This window comes from Stegastes partitus, unplaced genomic scaffold (assembly GCF_000690725.1).
Source record: "Stegastes partitus isolate 25-593 unplaced genomic scaffold, Stegastes_partitus-1.0.2 Scaffold1071, whole genome shotgun sequence".
Taxonomy (NCBI): domain Eukaryota; kingdom Metazoa; phylum Chordata; class Actinopteri; family Pomacentridae; genus Stegastes; species Stegastes partitus.
Genome location: NW_007578802.1, coordinates 162320 through 177245, shown reverse-complemented (window position 1 = coordinate 177245; position 14926 = coordinate 162320). Strand labels below are relative to the sequence as shown.

The 14926-nt window shown below is 45.8% G+C and overlaps 1 protein-coding gene across 2 annotated transcripts in view; it reads left to right on the top strand.

Annotated features, from left to right (window-relative positions):
- Positions 1-14926, top strand: part of dysf (dysferlin, limb girdle muscular dystrophy 2B (autosomal recessive)) — an 89726-nt gene that overhangs the window by 72059 nt on the left and 2741 nt on the right. For both annotated transcript variants that reach the window (XM_008295693.1, XM_008295694.1), the window contains exons 43-52: positions 3438-3566; positions 3780-3935; positions 4035-4126; positions 6147-6317; positions 6416-6558; positions 8569-8708; positions 8803-8891; positions 9314-9409; positions 9496-9637; positions 12941-13040. In XM_008295693.1, the coding sequence (XP_008293915.1) occupies positions 3438-3566; positions 3780-3935; positions 4035-4126; positions 6147-6317; positions 6416-6558; positions 8569-8708; positions 8803-8891; positions 9314-9409; positions 9496-9637; positions 12941-13040 (1258 nt within the window). The remainder of the gene's footprint in view (positions 1-3437; positions 3567-3779; positions 3936-4034; positions 4127-6146; positions 6318-6415; positions 6559-8568; positions 8709-8802; positions 8892-9313; positions 9410-9495; positions 9638-12940; positions 13041-14926) is intronic.

Here is a 14926-nt window from a genome sequence, read left to right as displayed (position 1 = left end):
GCTACATCATGCCATGTCGCGTCATGTCAGGCTACATCACGCCATATCACAACATACTATGTTACACCAAACCACTTCATACCACGTCATGACTAAGTAACAGTACTTGGCTAAGCTAAGTTAGCCAAGTCACATCACGCTATGTCCTGTCTCGTCATGGTCCATCTCGTCACATCATGTCAAGTAGCAGTACTTGTCTGAGCTACATTAGCCTAAGTGGCTATGAAATGCTTATCTCACGCCATGTCTCATCACATCACGCCATGTCAACATATGTCAGACGACACCACCCCAGGTCACATCATAACTAAGTAACGATACCTGGATTAGCTAAGTTAGCTTACATTAGACCTGCTATGACATGGTACGTCATGTGTCATGACACATAACACGATGCTACGTCATGCTACATCTGGCTACATCGTGCTACATCATGTTACATCAGGCCACGTCAGGCTATGTCAGGCTACGTCATGCTACATCATGCTACATCGTTCTACGTCACGCTACATCAGGCTACATCATGTTACATCATGTCACGTTAAATCCCGCCATGCCACACCACATTACGGCCGGATAACATTCTTGGCTAAGCTAAGTAAGCTAAGCTACACATACTGCGCCACACTATAGCATGTCACATGACACCAAGGCAAGCTACGCTACGCCACATCATGCTACGTCATCAGTGCTAGGCTAACTACTGTTAAGTCCTGTTGGTAGCTTATTCACAAAGACATGAGGATCAAACTCTGAGGAACAGATTGTAATTTATTGGAGAGATTCTACTGAAGGAAAGAGGTTTTTAAATTTGTTTTCTGTGGGACATGATTTAATCAACTGGTCGGTTTTTATGCATGTTTGAAGCCTCCTGGGCTTTGTCCAGTCTCCCCTCTCCCTGTTTTCGTCTCCCCTCTCCCTCGGCACTGGGTTTGGCGTCGCAGTGTTGAAATGAAGTGCTGTTTCCAGACCTTTCTTTGCTTTACATCATCCCCTCTCTGTCCTGTTCCTCCCTCCGTCCCGTCTCCTCCCAAAACATCCACCAAAGACCTTCATCGCTCTCATCTTCCTCACGTCTCTTTCCTAACAAAGCGCTGGTTAATAACCGGGAGGCTGCAGTAGATGGAATGCGTCTCGCTGCTTTCATAACCTTTCTCCTCCCACTTTCAACTCGTTTTAATTTGCTCAACCAGCATCTCTGCAATAACTTACAGAAACCACACATCCAACAATTGATGTCCTTCATATAAGACATGACAGCTGCTCCTTTTATTTCTGACAGCGCTGCAGAAACACGTCGTCCAGTAATGAGATTGTTGCTGCACCTATTAGTTCATTTAAGGGCATAAAATGAATAATAATATTGGAACTCCGTGTGTTTGCTTTGGCTCGTCTCAGCGCAGATCAAGGACGAGGCCTTTAGAAGTCGTCACTGTTGAACTATTACCGCTTCAATCCTGAGAGAAACTTGAAAACAAGATGATTGTTTGGTCATAGAGTTTTATGGGTGATTTATAGGAGAGCAGAGGTTCTCTCTCTGGCTCCCCAACACCAGCCGAGGTTGAAAGAATTTCTACTTTATTCCATTTTCAAGAGTCAATAATCATTTGTTGTTGTCATTTTGGACAGTTTTAAGTCAAAATATCTAAAAACTGAAACCTTGTCTGGTCCAGCTTCACCACATCAGGTTCTGCTGATGTTAGAGCCTCAACAGGTGGTGAGATGTGACCAGAGACTGGGTTCTAGTAGAACCATGGATCCATCTATAGACAGACACTGACAGGAACTTTGTGGATCAGCGCCAGCCTGGTTGGACATTCTGCCCTTTTGTTTTTCCATTTTTAGTGGCCAATGATTGTTCATTATTGTTTATTTGGACAATTAGGTGTAATGTTGGGCCCAGTTCGTTTAGTCATTTTAAACAATTTTAAGTAGTTTGGGACAATTTTAAGTCAGTTTTAGACCAATTTTGGATCATTTTCTGACAATTTTTGGACAATTTAGGTAATTCTGGGATTAATATTTGACATTTTAGAGTCATTCTGGAGAATTCTGAGTCATTTTAAACACATCTCAGTCATGAAGGACAACTATGAGACATTTTGGGACCTGGAACCTGGTCTGGTCCAACATCACCACATCAGGTTCTGCTGATGTTGGAGCCTCAACAGCTGGAGAAACATGGATCCATCCATAGACAGACACTGACAGGAACTTTCTGGGTTGAAAAATTCAGCACTTGTTTTTCAATTTTCAAGGTCCAATAATTAAAAATGTGTGCTCTGCTGGATCCATTCATTCGTTCTGATCTGATGAAGATATTCTGTCACCACATTTCATGGCTGTTGGAGTTTCATTTCTGGAGATATTAAACCGTTAAATTGGCTCCACAGGTCAGATGTTGTTTTTAAAGTGTGAAAATACAAAAACTTCCAGGTCAGAAAACATGAAGTTCTCTGACAGAATTTAGCCTTGGGTCCTGGTTAACAGATAATCAGACTGAAGCCTGAGCTGAGCCAGACTGGGCCTGTAGTCTGGTTCGTCTAACCCTTCTCATTCCTCTGTGAACGCGTCTCCGCTGCGTTTCGTGTACGTCCATGGGTGTGCGACTGATGCTAACAAACAGCACTAATGAAAACGAATGAATCTTTCTGTGCCTCTGACACTAGAGCGTCCCTGCCCAACATGTATGCATCGAAGCGCTCAGAGACTTCACCGACTGTGTGTCACGCTGTGTAGGAGGCGACTGGTTGGCCGCAGAGTTAATTCAATATGAGCTGTTCTGGCTAAAACTCACTTATGATGCCACGTAAAGTCATGGGTTTGTGCTCCGCTGCTGAAAACAAAGGTGCAGAAGTCGCTGTGTGAGGGTTTGACAATGAAAACATGTTGGTTCAGCTTCCTTTGTCATGTTTTGTTTGTTCTACGATTCCAGCCTCTTCTGTTTTGGAGTCTTATTACAAAATGTTCTCGTTTTATTAAATTACAGGTAATATTTAGTAAAACCACAGAAACAACGTGTTAGTTTACATGTTGACTGTTAAAAAAAAGGTTTAAAAAATCTGTATTTTTAATCCATTCTTTTACTTTCTGACCTTAAAGTTACTCTATTTTCAACAGGATTTAAATTAGGAGGGAAAAGGTCTTTATTTCACACATATTTGTTTTGTTGTTGTTGTTTTTACTGGTTTTGAATGTTATAATGATCCACTTTTTTATTTTTCGGCACAGTTTTTTTTAATTCTGGGTTGTGTAATCTCCTCATCATCTTCCTTCCTCTTCTTTTCATTCTTGTACAGTGTGAAGTGCTAGTTTTCCTTCTCTCCTTCTACATTCCTCTGTTCTTTTAAACTCTTTGTTTCTTCTCACCGTCCTTCTCTTCATCTCAGCAGAACCGATTACATCTGAATAAACGCTGCCACTTCTCTCTTCCTCAGATTTACAACCACGACCTGGAGAAGGTGGAGGACTTCGAGGGTCTCTCTGATTTCTGCCAAACATTCAAACTGTACAGAGGAAAGACTCAGGATGAAGGAGAAGATCCGTCCGTGGTCGGAGAGTTCAAGGTGACGTCAGAGTTTTGTTCTTCACTGTGAAGTCGGCGCTCTGTTTCTTTATCGTATTTAAAGGTCCGTCAAAAAATGTCTCATCGTCTCACGTCACGGCGGAGTTTAAGTATCTCAGGAGGGTGGATGTGAACGGATCCAGCTGAGGTGGTTCAGATGCCTCCTTACCCTCCACTTCCATTAACTCTGTCTGCCCTCTGCTCCACCAATCAGGGGATGTTCAAGATCTACCTGCTGCCAGACGACCCCTCTGCTCCGGCTCCCCCCAGACAGTTCAGGAAACTCCCTCCAAACGGCATCGAGGAGTGTTTGGTCCGGGTCTACATCATCCAGGCTCACGGGCTGCAGCCCAAAGACACCAACGGGAAGGTAGGAGGGGGGACGGACGGGAGGCCTCGAGGCCACCAGGATGCTCACATGAACAGATTAATGGATGTGATGCAAACCTTCTGTCCCGCTCTGTTCCAGTGTGACCCCTACGTGAAGATCAGTTTGGGGAAAAAGACCATCAGCGACCATGAGAACTACATCCCCTGTACGCTGGACCCCGTCTTCGGAAAGTACGACCAGTCAAATCCCTTCCTGGAGCTGTTTCTCTCCCTGTGGCTGAAACCAAATGTCCGACCTTAGGAGGCTTTCTTTGTCGTTTTATTTGTCTCTCTGCACGTCGTTTAGATCCACGAGTACAGTTCAGGTTCAGGTTCAGTTTGACTCATCACAGACCAGATAAACAGACATTTAAATCTACCTTGGACAGTTTTTTTATCTGCAGGCTCCTTCTGATCCCTTAGTTGAGGAGTTTGATGGACTTGGACTAAACGTGAATCTGTGGGTGGGGTGTTGAGTCGCCTTTAGCTGGTCTGACTCACAGACGTGAAGCTTCTATTGTGACCAAACAGGTCACATGACTTCTCCTCTTTTCTATCAGCGCGTTGACTTTTATCTACAATTAAAGCTTCACCTTCATACTATGAATGTGTTTGAGGTACAGGCCCCTCATATGTTAGATGCCTGCTTTAGAAAGCTGCTGAAAATATTCTCAGTATAAATAATAACTTATTGTTGGAACCTTTTTAAATGAGCTGAATTTATGTGGAGCTGCCCTGAAAGTGCCCAACAGTTGGATCTCCTGAAGCTCTGCTTGTTTTTTCTTCTCCTTGTTCCCCAAAACATTTCTTCCTTTCACTATGTTTTTTTAAAGGGGCACCGTTGCTGCTTCCTGGGCTTGAATTAGTTAAAAGAAATAGAAACAAACCAGAGCGTTTTTCAGACTCAGCGTTGTAGGAACTACTCTTTAGCTGAAACTAAGCTTTAATGTGTCGCCTTCCCTTCATTGTGAAAACCTTTACAGCACTCTAGTGGAAATAAACGCCTTTAAATCAAATCAAACCAACTGATGCTCCCTGAAAACGAGGCCTCACATCCGCTGAAAGTCTGAGACGCTTTGTTGCTCTGTTGATCAGCTGACTGATAACTTTATTGATAAATCATCACACAGCAGCTCTTTGTCATCTAACAATCCTCTCACCTCAGTAGGTATTTTAACTGTCATGTTATTGTGGTTTCAGCAGAAGCAAGCTGCTGCTGCGTTGCTCCTAGACGGTGGATTTGCTCTTCACAGCTCAGACACACTGATCTGCTCCGTGAACACACATTTAACCTGAGAGCACAGCATGTGTGAAACATCTCAGAGACCGTCTGGTCTCTTTTCCCTCCTCCTGTCCTCTTTGTGTTTTCACACCAGTAGGGGGCACTACACACAAACCAATCACAGCCAGTCTCAACGACCGACTGAAAAGTCCTGACGTGACATATTCCTGTGCCTTAATTAAAGTGTGAGGAGTCGATTAGCGTCGCTCTCTTCAGACATGAGACGTCTTCAGAAGTTCTTTTCACCAGAACTCTGCTTGTTTCTCACTTTGCAGAAACAACAACATAAATATATACAGAGAGAAACACAACACAGCTCTCCTGCTGGACTTTATGTGATGTTTGAAAGCAGCTTCTGTAAAACCAGCTCGACGGGAAACATCAGTAAAATGTAAAAGTAGTTATCAGATATCAGGTTATGTCACGTTACGTCTCCTCATGTCAGCGTGACTCCTCACGTCCCAGCAGGTTACATTAGGTCACGCCACCAACACGTCACGTCAGCTTACATCAGAATCAGAAACAGATTTATTGCCAGGTGTAGTTTACACCATACGAGGAATTTGTTCTGGTGGGTCGGTGCAACAATACATATAGAATAAGGTCCAATGGACAAGATGAAAATATAAAACTAGCTACAAAATGAAATTAATAAATATAACTGTCATCCTGTTGCATCATTTACGTCATCACACAGCATCATGTTGTCATGGTGACGCCTGACATCCCAGCTGTCTTCAGGTGATGCCACGTCATCGATGTCACAAATCATGACGTCATCCCAGCGACAGATCACACAGATGACGTCACTGGTTGAAGTTTAGAGTCCAGCGTTGTTCATCACCCCACGTTAGATCTCAGACATGGCTCCCACAGACCTCGGTGTGGATCCTTTAAGCGCTGCTGTGACTTTCTGTTCCTGATCCCCAGGCTGTTCGAGCTCACCTGCTCCCTCCCTCTGGAGAAGGACCTCCGGGTGATGCTCTACGACCACGACATGATCACCAAAGACGAGAAGATCGGGGAGACGCTGATCGACCTGGAGAACCGCTTCCTGTCCAGATACGGAGCCCTGTGCGGCCTGCCGCAGACCTACTGTGTGTGAGTGGATCCCTGCACCGGGCCAAGTTGTTGGTGTGATGTATGCAGCGCACATCCACGGACATTCAGACGCTGTGTTTGTGTCTGCGGTGGCTCAGGTCCGGGGTGAACCAGTGGAGAGACCAGCTGACGCCCAGGCAGCTGCTGTTCAGGCTGTGTGAGCGACGAAACCTGAGGAAACCCGTCTACGAGGAGGACTCGGTCTGGTTCAGAGGGCAGCGGTACACGGCGGCAGACCTCGGTGAGTCTGGGATAAAGAACGAGCTCAGGGGCAAAAACAGAAATTAAGAAACGACGTTCAGGAAAAGCAGAAAAGACTCATTTCATCGTTCAGTGTATTTAATGGACAAGTTTGTTTAAAGCATAAAATTAAAAACAGTAAAACAGTAAAGTGCTGAAAACTGCCCACATCACGCCGTGTCATGTGATCTCACACTCATCAGATCACGCTGCATGTCACGTTAACCCACAACATGTCACGCCACGCCAAGTCGCTTCACGTCATGCCATAGGTAGGACAGGTGTATCCCCAACAGGCTCCGCCCTCTCACACTGGCAGCACCTGATTGGACGACTATCTGCTCCTGGGTTCAAACTGGACCAACATGGCGGCTCGTTTAGAAGCTCATATTGTGAAACAGCCCATGAGCTGCTGAATCTTTGTTTTCAACGGTGAGGTTAAAAGTTTTCCAGGAGTTTCCAGAAGCATCAAGCTGCTGCCGATGCTCCCAGAATGCATCTCACTTGATCCTCTTCTTGGGTCCTCTGTCACACTGGTCCTCCCTCATCTCGCTCCTCTTCCTCCCCATCACTGTCCTCCCCGGTCCTTCCTGGTCCTTCCTGGTCCCCCCGGTCCTCCCTGGTCCCCCCTGGTCCTCTGCATGAGGACAAGGCCAGTGGACCACCTGAGGAGCAGAGCTGTGAGATAAATGTTCGGGTCCGTTTCCACCACATGTTCCATGACTGCTCCTCTTCCTCCCCATCACTGTCCTCCCTGGTCCTCCCCGGTCCTCCATGGTCCTCCATGGTCCTCCATGGTCCTCCCTGGTCCCCCCCGGTCCTCCTCGGTGTGAGGACGAGGCCAGCGGACCACCTGAAGAGCAGAGCCGTCAGATAAATGTTCGGGTCCGTTTCCACCACACATGTTCCACGGCGGCTCCTCTGCCAGCTCATGGTTGTCGTTCTGGTGATTTATGGCGCGACCTTGTGCGAGCGCGGCCGAGCCAACGTCAACATCGCGGTCGTCTTCTGGTTAGCGAGCAGCGCCGCCGCGTTCTCTTTCCACAGTTGCCGCGGTTACCGTGCGTCAGCCGGCTGTCCGTCAAACGCGGTTGCTAATTGGCTGAACGGCTGCTCTTCCTCCCTCCCTCCAGGTCTCTGCTTTTTCTTTCTCTATCTTTTCTCTTTTCTTTATTCGCTCTCTGCTCTGGTTCCTTCTTTACTTTTCCTCTCATCCCTCTTTTCTGTTTTCACTGTTTAAAGATATTTGCTGGAGAAAAACGATGATGAATATTGTTTTGTTGAATTACAGGTAAAATCACAGAAAAAGTATTGATTTACATGTTGATTGTTAAAAGAAAAATCTAAATTAAGTGCTTTAACAAATGCAAATTCTGTTATAATGTGTGATAATAAAACGGTTTTACTGTATTTTTTGTATTTTTCTTTTCTTCGCTGACTGATTTCTTTTAAAGGCTGTTCTAACATGTGTCTCTTCTCACCTTTCATTTCTTCTTCCTCTTTCTGTTTTTGTCCACATGTTCTCTGCTCTGGTTTTTCCTTCCTACTTGTGTTTGCTCTTCTGTCTTCTTCCATCTTTGCTTCGCCCACATTTCTCTCCATCTCCTCTCTCTTCCTTCTTTGCTTCATTTTTAGTTTCCTTCCATCTCCCCCTCCTTTCTTGCTTCCCTCTTTCTTCAGTTCTTCTCCTCCCGTCCTACCTTCCTCTCATATCTCACCTCCATTGTCTCCTTTTCCCTTCGCTGACCTTCTTCTCCTCAGTTTCCTCTCCTCAGTCTTTCCCTCCTCTTTCCTCACAGCCGAGGTGACTCTGAGTTTACGGTCATAAACTTTTGATATTTTCATTTTGCTTGGACGCAGCTTGGATTTTCCTCCTCCAGTCGTGATGCAGAAGAAGTCGAGGAGCAGCTCGTGTTCGTGTGTCGCTGTCGGTGAATGATTCCAGTGTGAAGCCTCCCAGTCCGCCCACTGCTCGGCCTCCGCTCAAACCCTAATCTCTGTTTGTTTTCAGAGGACCAGAACGTGTCCAAGCGCCACCTCGGCCCCATTAAGGAGCGGCTGGCGCTGCACATCCTGAGGAACCAGGGGCTGGTACCAGAACACGTGGAGACCAGAGCCCTGTACAGCCCCCTGCAGCCGGACATCGAGCAGGTAGCCGTCCAGCACCGTCTTTGTCTCTGCTGTACAGCTTCATGCTGCCGTTTCTGTCTCTGCCTTCTGATTGGCTGTTGGTGCTGTCCGTTAGGGCCGTCTGATGATGTGGGTGGACATCTTCCCCAAGTCTCTGGGACCGCCGGGACCCCCGTTCAACGTCACGCCACGCAAGGCCAAGAAGTACGAACACGCACACCCTGATAATCAATCAGCCAATCAGCTTGTCAGTCTGTCAATCAAGCAGTTAGTCAGCTTGTCCACTGATCAATCAGTATGTGAGTCAGTTAATGTGTCCACCAGTCAGTCAGCATGTTTAATCAATCAACCAGTGAACAGTTATGCTAATCAATAAGTCCATTAGACAGGCAGGCAACATGCCAATCAATCAGCCTGTCAATCAATCAGCCTGTCAATCAATCGGTCAGCAAGTGATGGTGTTGATCAGTTATTCAGTCAGTCCAATCAACAACCAATCGATCGATCTTCTGATTATTCCATCAGTCAGTCAGCTGATCAATCAGGAGGTCCAGCAGCCTTTCAGCCATCTTGAACACTAGTGATCGATACGAACAGGCGGATCAATATGTTTGGTTTTTGTCCAGGTTCTTCCTGCGCTGCATCATCTGGAACACCAGCGACGTCATCCTGGACGATGTCAGCATCAGCGGCGAGAAGATGAGCGACATCTACGTCAAAGGGTGAGGCGACGGAACCGATCGATCGATCGATTCATTGATCCTCCTGTTTCTGCTCTGACTGACCGGCGATCAATACTGTCTGTCAGCTGGCTGGACGGACACGAGCACAACAAGCAGAAGACGGACGTCCACTACCGCTCGCTGGGCGGCGAGGGCAACTTCAACTACCGCTTCCTGTTCCCCTTCCACTACTTACCTGCTGAGCAGCTGAGCGTCGTCGATCGCAAGGTAACGGAGGCTCACCTGGACAGGTGGCCACGCACTGACACAGACACACACAGCCACACACACAACACACACACAACAACACACACAACAACACACACAAACAACACACACACAGCCACACACACAACACACACAACAACACACACAGCCACACAAACAACACAAACGACATGAAGAAGACGGACGTTCAAATTTACATCAAATTTTTTAAAAAGAAATTTAAACACAAATTTTTTATTTATGTTTTAACAATTTACTGTTAATTGGTTGTTAAATTCCAGGTGCTAATATTAGAGGTATTAATCGACATGTTAATAATAGAAGCTGATTATTTGTTCTTTATTTAATCAGCAGAAAAACAAACTTTACAGATATTTGCTGTTCTGCACATTAATGATTTAATGATGGTAAATCCTTCTTAGCTGTTATTTTAAATAGTTTTTGTAAAATAAAATCTATATTTCATATATTTATATTGTCTACAATAAAAAAACAATAATATCAAATTAAGTTGAACAAACTCCACAAAAAACAGACTTAAACTCTAAATACAATTTAAAAAATCCTTATTTTACAAACATTAGCCAGAATTTGATAGAAAATCATTAGTTACTGAAAACACTCGTTACTGTTTTGCTAAATTACTGATAATATCTCGTAAAATACAATAAAAATGATTATTAACACGTCAACCATAAACTAGAAATAACATCCATAATTTTGCTCTTTTTCGATGTTTAATCAGAATTTTTTTAATTTGTATTTTGTTAAATTAAAAATAATGTCTCATAAAACATATTAATTTACATGTTGAATGTAAAAATTATTAAATAAATTGGCCACATGAAAAATGTGTATTTCACAAATCTGTGCATGACATTTTTATTGTATTAAAATTGAGCAGCTGTGTTCGGTCCTCGCCTTGCTGTCGGCTCTGAGCTTAAACCTTCAGCTCCTCTAACTCGTCTACAGAGGACTCAGTTAGCAGCAGTAATGAGACGACGGAGCGGCGACGTGAACGTTGTTCAGTCTCTGAGACTCAACGAAGCGCTGAAACAACACGACTCTGAAATCTGGAACAACAAGCCGGCCGGCGGCTGCTTGCTTTGGCCTCGGCCCGAGCCGGGCTTCACGCTCGGAGCAGCGTCTTCAGTCAGGGAGCGGCTGAGAAGACAAGAGGGAGCTTTAAAGAGCAGCTCTGAGGTTCTGAAGCCCTCAGTGGTGGAGTCAGTCAGATCAGCGCTGCTATCGATGAGGATCACTGGTGTTCTGGTCGCTCCGTTAGTCCTCTGAGTCACCATGTTCTGGTTCTGACTCCTACAGTATGAACTTTAAATGACAGCTTTACCCTCCGTCTCAGATCGGTCTGCAGCTCACTCAGAAACGTGGCTGTTTACAGTCCTGTAGTTTGATATTTACGGTCAGATATGGCAAAGAAAGCCTGAGATGATCAGCATCATGTTCTGATCCAGTAAGCGCTGCTGCTCTCGTCACAGAATTCTGGTTTTGTCACTAAAAACGTAAAAATCCATCAAACTAAAGGGACTGTGAGGAGATCTTTCTTCAACACGTTAGAATGGGTTAGGGTTCTCTAGTTTCACTTCCTTGTAGTCTCTGCTCTTCACAGAGCCGTCCCTGCAGAAAACATCCAGTTTTACCTTGTTAAGGTGTTTTATTTGACTTCAGGCTTTCATACGTAAATCACCTTCTTCAGAGAGAGGCAGGGACGTCATGGATCTAAACTTCAACCTAACTTATTATCTCAGCTTCGTGTTAGATTTGCCCATAAGGTGGCTCCTGAGAGGGTAAAATACTGTAAATGTAACCGAGTCGCTCCATGAAGAATCCACCAGTTGGTCCAACAAACAGGAACAAGGTCATGAAATGTGTTAAACTCTCCATCACATCACACCACTAGAAGCACCAGACCACTGCTTCTTTATCAGTGTGTCCAGAGGGCAGCCGATGAGGTGACCGGTTCAGAGTGTTTACTCCCCCTGCTGCTGCCGCTGCTGCTGCTGCTGCTGCTGCTGCTGCTGCTGCTGCTGCCGCTGCTGCTGCTGCCGCCGCTGCTGCTGCTGCTGCTGCTGCGGCGTCATGCACAGTGAGCACATGGAGAGGATTTAGATCTAACTTAGAGCGTCGCTGTGAAGTCGCTGAGCAGACGAGTCGTCATCAAACCAGACGGACGTTTTAACACGTATCTGCAAAGATATTGTTCTGCAGACCTGCTGGCCGCGGTCCTCCTGGTTCTGCTCGTTGAGGCTGGAGATGGCAGAACCTTCAGGATGTTCACATGAAAATTACACACAATTATGTTGTTTTAATTCAACACACAGAAACAACAGCCTTATGACAACTTCTAATGACATTAACGAGCTTTTCGTCCTTAACAAATAAATGAATATTATTTTTATTATTTTGTTTGTTTGCTTTTATATTTCTACTGTTATTAGCCTTTTCTTTTATGGATTCATTTTTCATAAATATTGCTTTATAGTGCCACATTATTTATTTTTCATTTTTTTCATTCTTCTTTTTATTTCCACTTTTATTTTCTTAAAAATAAATGAAAAGTTAACAGGACAAAGTGTAGTTGTTGAATTGATGCTTTTCTTCAGAGACACATAATTCACCAGATAGCTCGTCAGTGTGCGAGGTCGTTAAGTTCAGCTTTGAGTTTGTGGAAAACCTCCCCGAGTGTCTTCAGCTGAAGCCGCAGGAGATTAGTCGTCCATCGGGTGTGAAGATAGAGAGGACGACTGAGGGAATGGAAAGAAGAGCGATCCGGTTGCGTCTGAGAGTCCGGTGTGATTCTAGCGCCGGTGCTAACGGGTCTGATAGCACCGCTGAGCGTCGGCTCCGGGGCAAGTGGCCGCCTTGTGAGAGATGTGTCGACGGAGTGCTGCTCCAGAACCCTCATCAGCACACATTCAGACAGCAACACGGAACCATGTGGTGTAGCTGCACACAGACATGTCAGTTTAGCAATACAGAATCTAATTAAACTGATCACAGTGATGTCTGCTGGACGGGCATCGGGTCTCATTGTGTTCACATCAGGTGTCATATACAAGCAGCTTCACAGGAGGACGCTGGTTCTCTGTGTTGTCTCTGGTCCACAGCTTGTGCAGCCACAAACTGAGCCGATAGCCGAGGGAATGTGCAGGTGTTCACACCGTTTTCTCACGAAATGCACGTTATTTGTATTTTCCATCATGAGCAGAGCAACACTTTATGCTGGTTTCCTTTAATGTTTACCACCTCTGTAACCCGCCCTCCTGCCTCTTGGTGTTTCTGCAGGAACATTTCTGGAGCTTGGATAAAGCCGAGACCAAGCTGGCTCCTAAGCTCACCATCCAGATCTGGGACAACGACAAGTTCTCCTTCGACGACTACCTCGGTAAAACTGATGTGACGCAGCGAGCTGTTCTGTTGTTTGTCCAGCGTTTTGTGTTCATTAAAACAGCACAAGATGGTTCAAGTTAAAAGTCTTCATGTTCAGACCAAAAACTCATCATATTACACTGAAAACACGCTTTAAAGAAGTTCAGGATCAAGCTGCACTGTAAAAAGAATTAGAACAAAAAGTATTAACTTACAAATATTCACATCAAAAATGTTTGTAAATGTTTATTCTGGTTTTTACCACATCTGACTACATTTGATTATTTTACTGGAATTCAATCAAATGACAATATTGTTGTTCTACAGATATTTAGCCGACATTTATAAGAAAATTATGTGAAAAGATTTTAACAGTTAGTTTTTATTCTGTGAGTCTGTGAATGGATCTCCGTCCTGCAGGTCAGAACCTCGTCTGAGGGCCTTTTGTTGGTAGAAACACACCCAGCTCTCTGTCTGACAGGGTTTCTGTCGTTCCTGGTCCAGAGTTTGGGCGGTAAATCTATCCAGGGCGCCGTGAGTGCGACGTGCGACTGTGATAACATTTATCTTCACAATTACCACTCTTCCATTTCCGCTGCGTCGGCACATTTGGCAGAGACCACGGCCCGGTTCTGTTTTTTCTTTGCCGAGACTCAAGCTGTCAAAATGCTGCCTTTCCTTCACCCCTGACGCCGGCCCGGTCCGCTCTCCTCTCGCTGCTCGGCTTGGGTTTCGTCCTCCTCGGGGACGACGGTGTGCAGACTGAGCGTCCCTCTGAGGACCCAGATGAGGAATCCAGATCCAGACCCGCTGCTGTCCGCCACCGTCTCGCTCGGCTTTGTTCGCCTCCGACCGTCTGCGGCTGTGTGGCCGCCTCAAAGCATTTTTTCCGTGCCTGCCTGTCCTCAGCTCGTCGAACCGGACCGCTGGCGGTTAATCTTCCAGCTCGGTGTGAGGGTCGGACACGAGCCTTTTTCCTTCGGTCACGCTGTCGAGCTGCAGCGGGTTCTGGAAAAACGCTTCCAGCCTCGTCTGTCCTCAGGCCACAACCCCTCAGAACGCTGCTAACTGCCCAGAACTCACTGCTCAGTAATTAGTCATCAGGCTGGATAAGTGGACGGGTGGTTCTGCTGAGCTTCTCACATCTCCACCAACAGAACCACAGAGTGTCAGACTCCACATCATGTCGGTGTCTCATCAGAAAGTCAAGGCTCAGCTCAGGTGATTATCATGAATTATTAGACGCTGCCCTCCTGGTCCTGGTCCTGGTCCTGGTCCTGGAGGAACCTGGTTGACATTCAGGCTACTTATAAGCAGATATTCAGAACTTGAAGCTTGTCCTGGTTTCTATCAGACCCCCTCAGACCAAACCTGGTTCTGCAGCGCTGAGTTAACCGTCTGAGGATCGTGTTCAGGACACTCGGTGGTTCGCTGCATCATCGGCAGTAATGAGGACGTTGTGATGAAGACTGACCCAAACCAGAAGGATTTGGTGTTTGTTCCAACCATCACCTGCGGTTCTGAGCTCTGGGTCGGGACCTGAAGAAGGAGAGACCAGCAGCCAGATGAGTTACTCAGAGTAGAACTACTGCTGCAGCAACATGATCCAGCGTAGGTTGTTCAGCATCCGGTCAGGATCCTTCTGGGCGACTTCCTGACCAGTACCAGGGGTTACGTATCTGACCTGGCCCAGGAGGAGCTGGAAGGTTCTGCTGCTGCTGTTAGACCTCAGACTCCAGTATTTAAATATGATCAGCAGCTGCAGTTAGAAGAACGGAAACTCTCCATTCACTGACAACACGTTCATCATTCACATTTCAACTGTGTTTGTTCACGGCTGTAGAACTGGACTGTAGTCACATGACCACAACAAAGTCTCATTTTTGGGTTTGTTGATGAAAC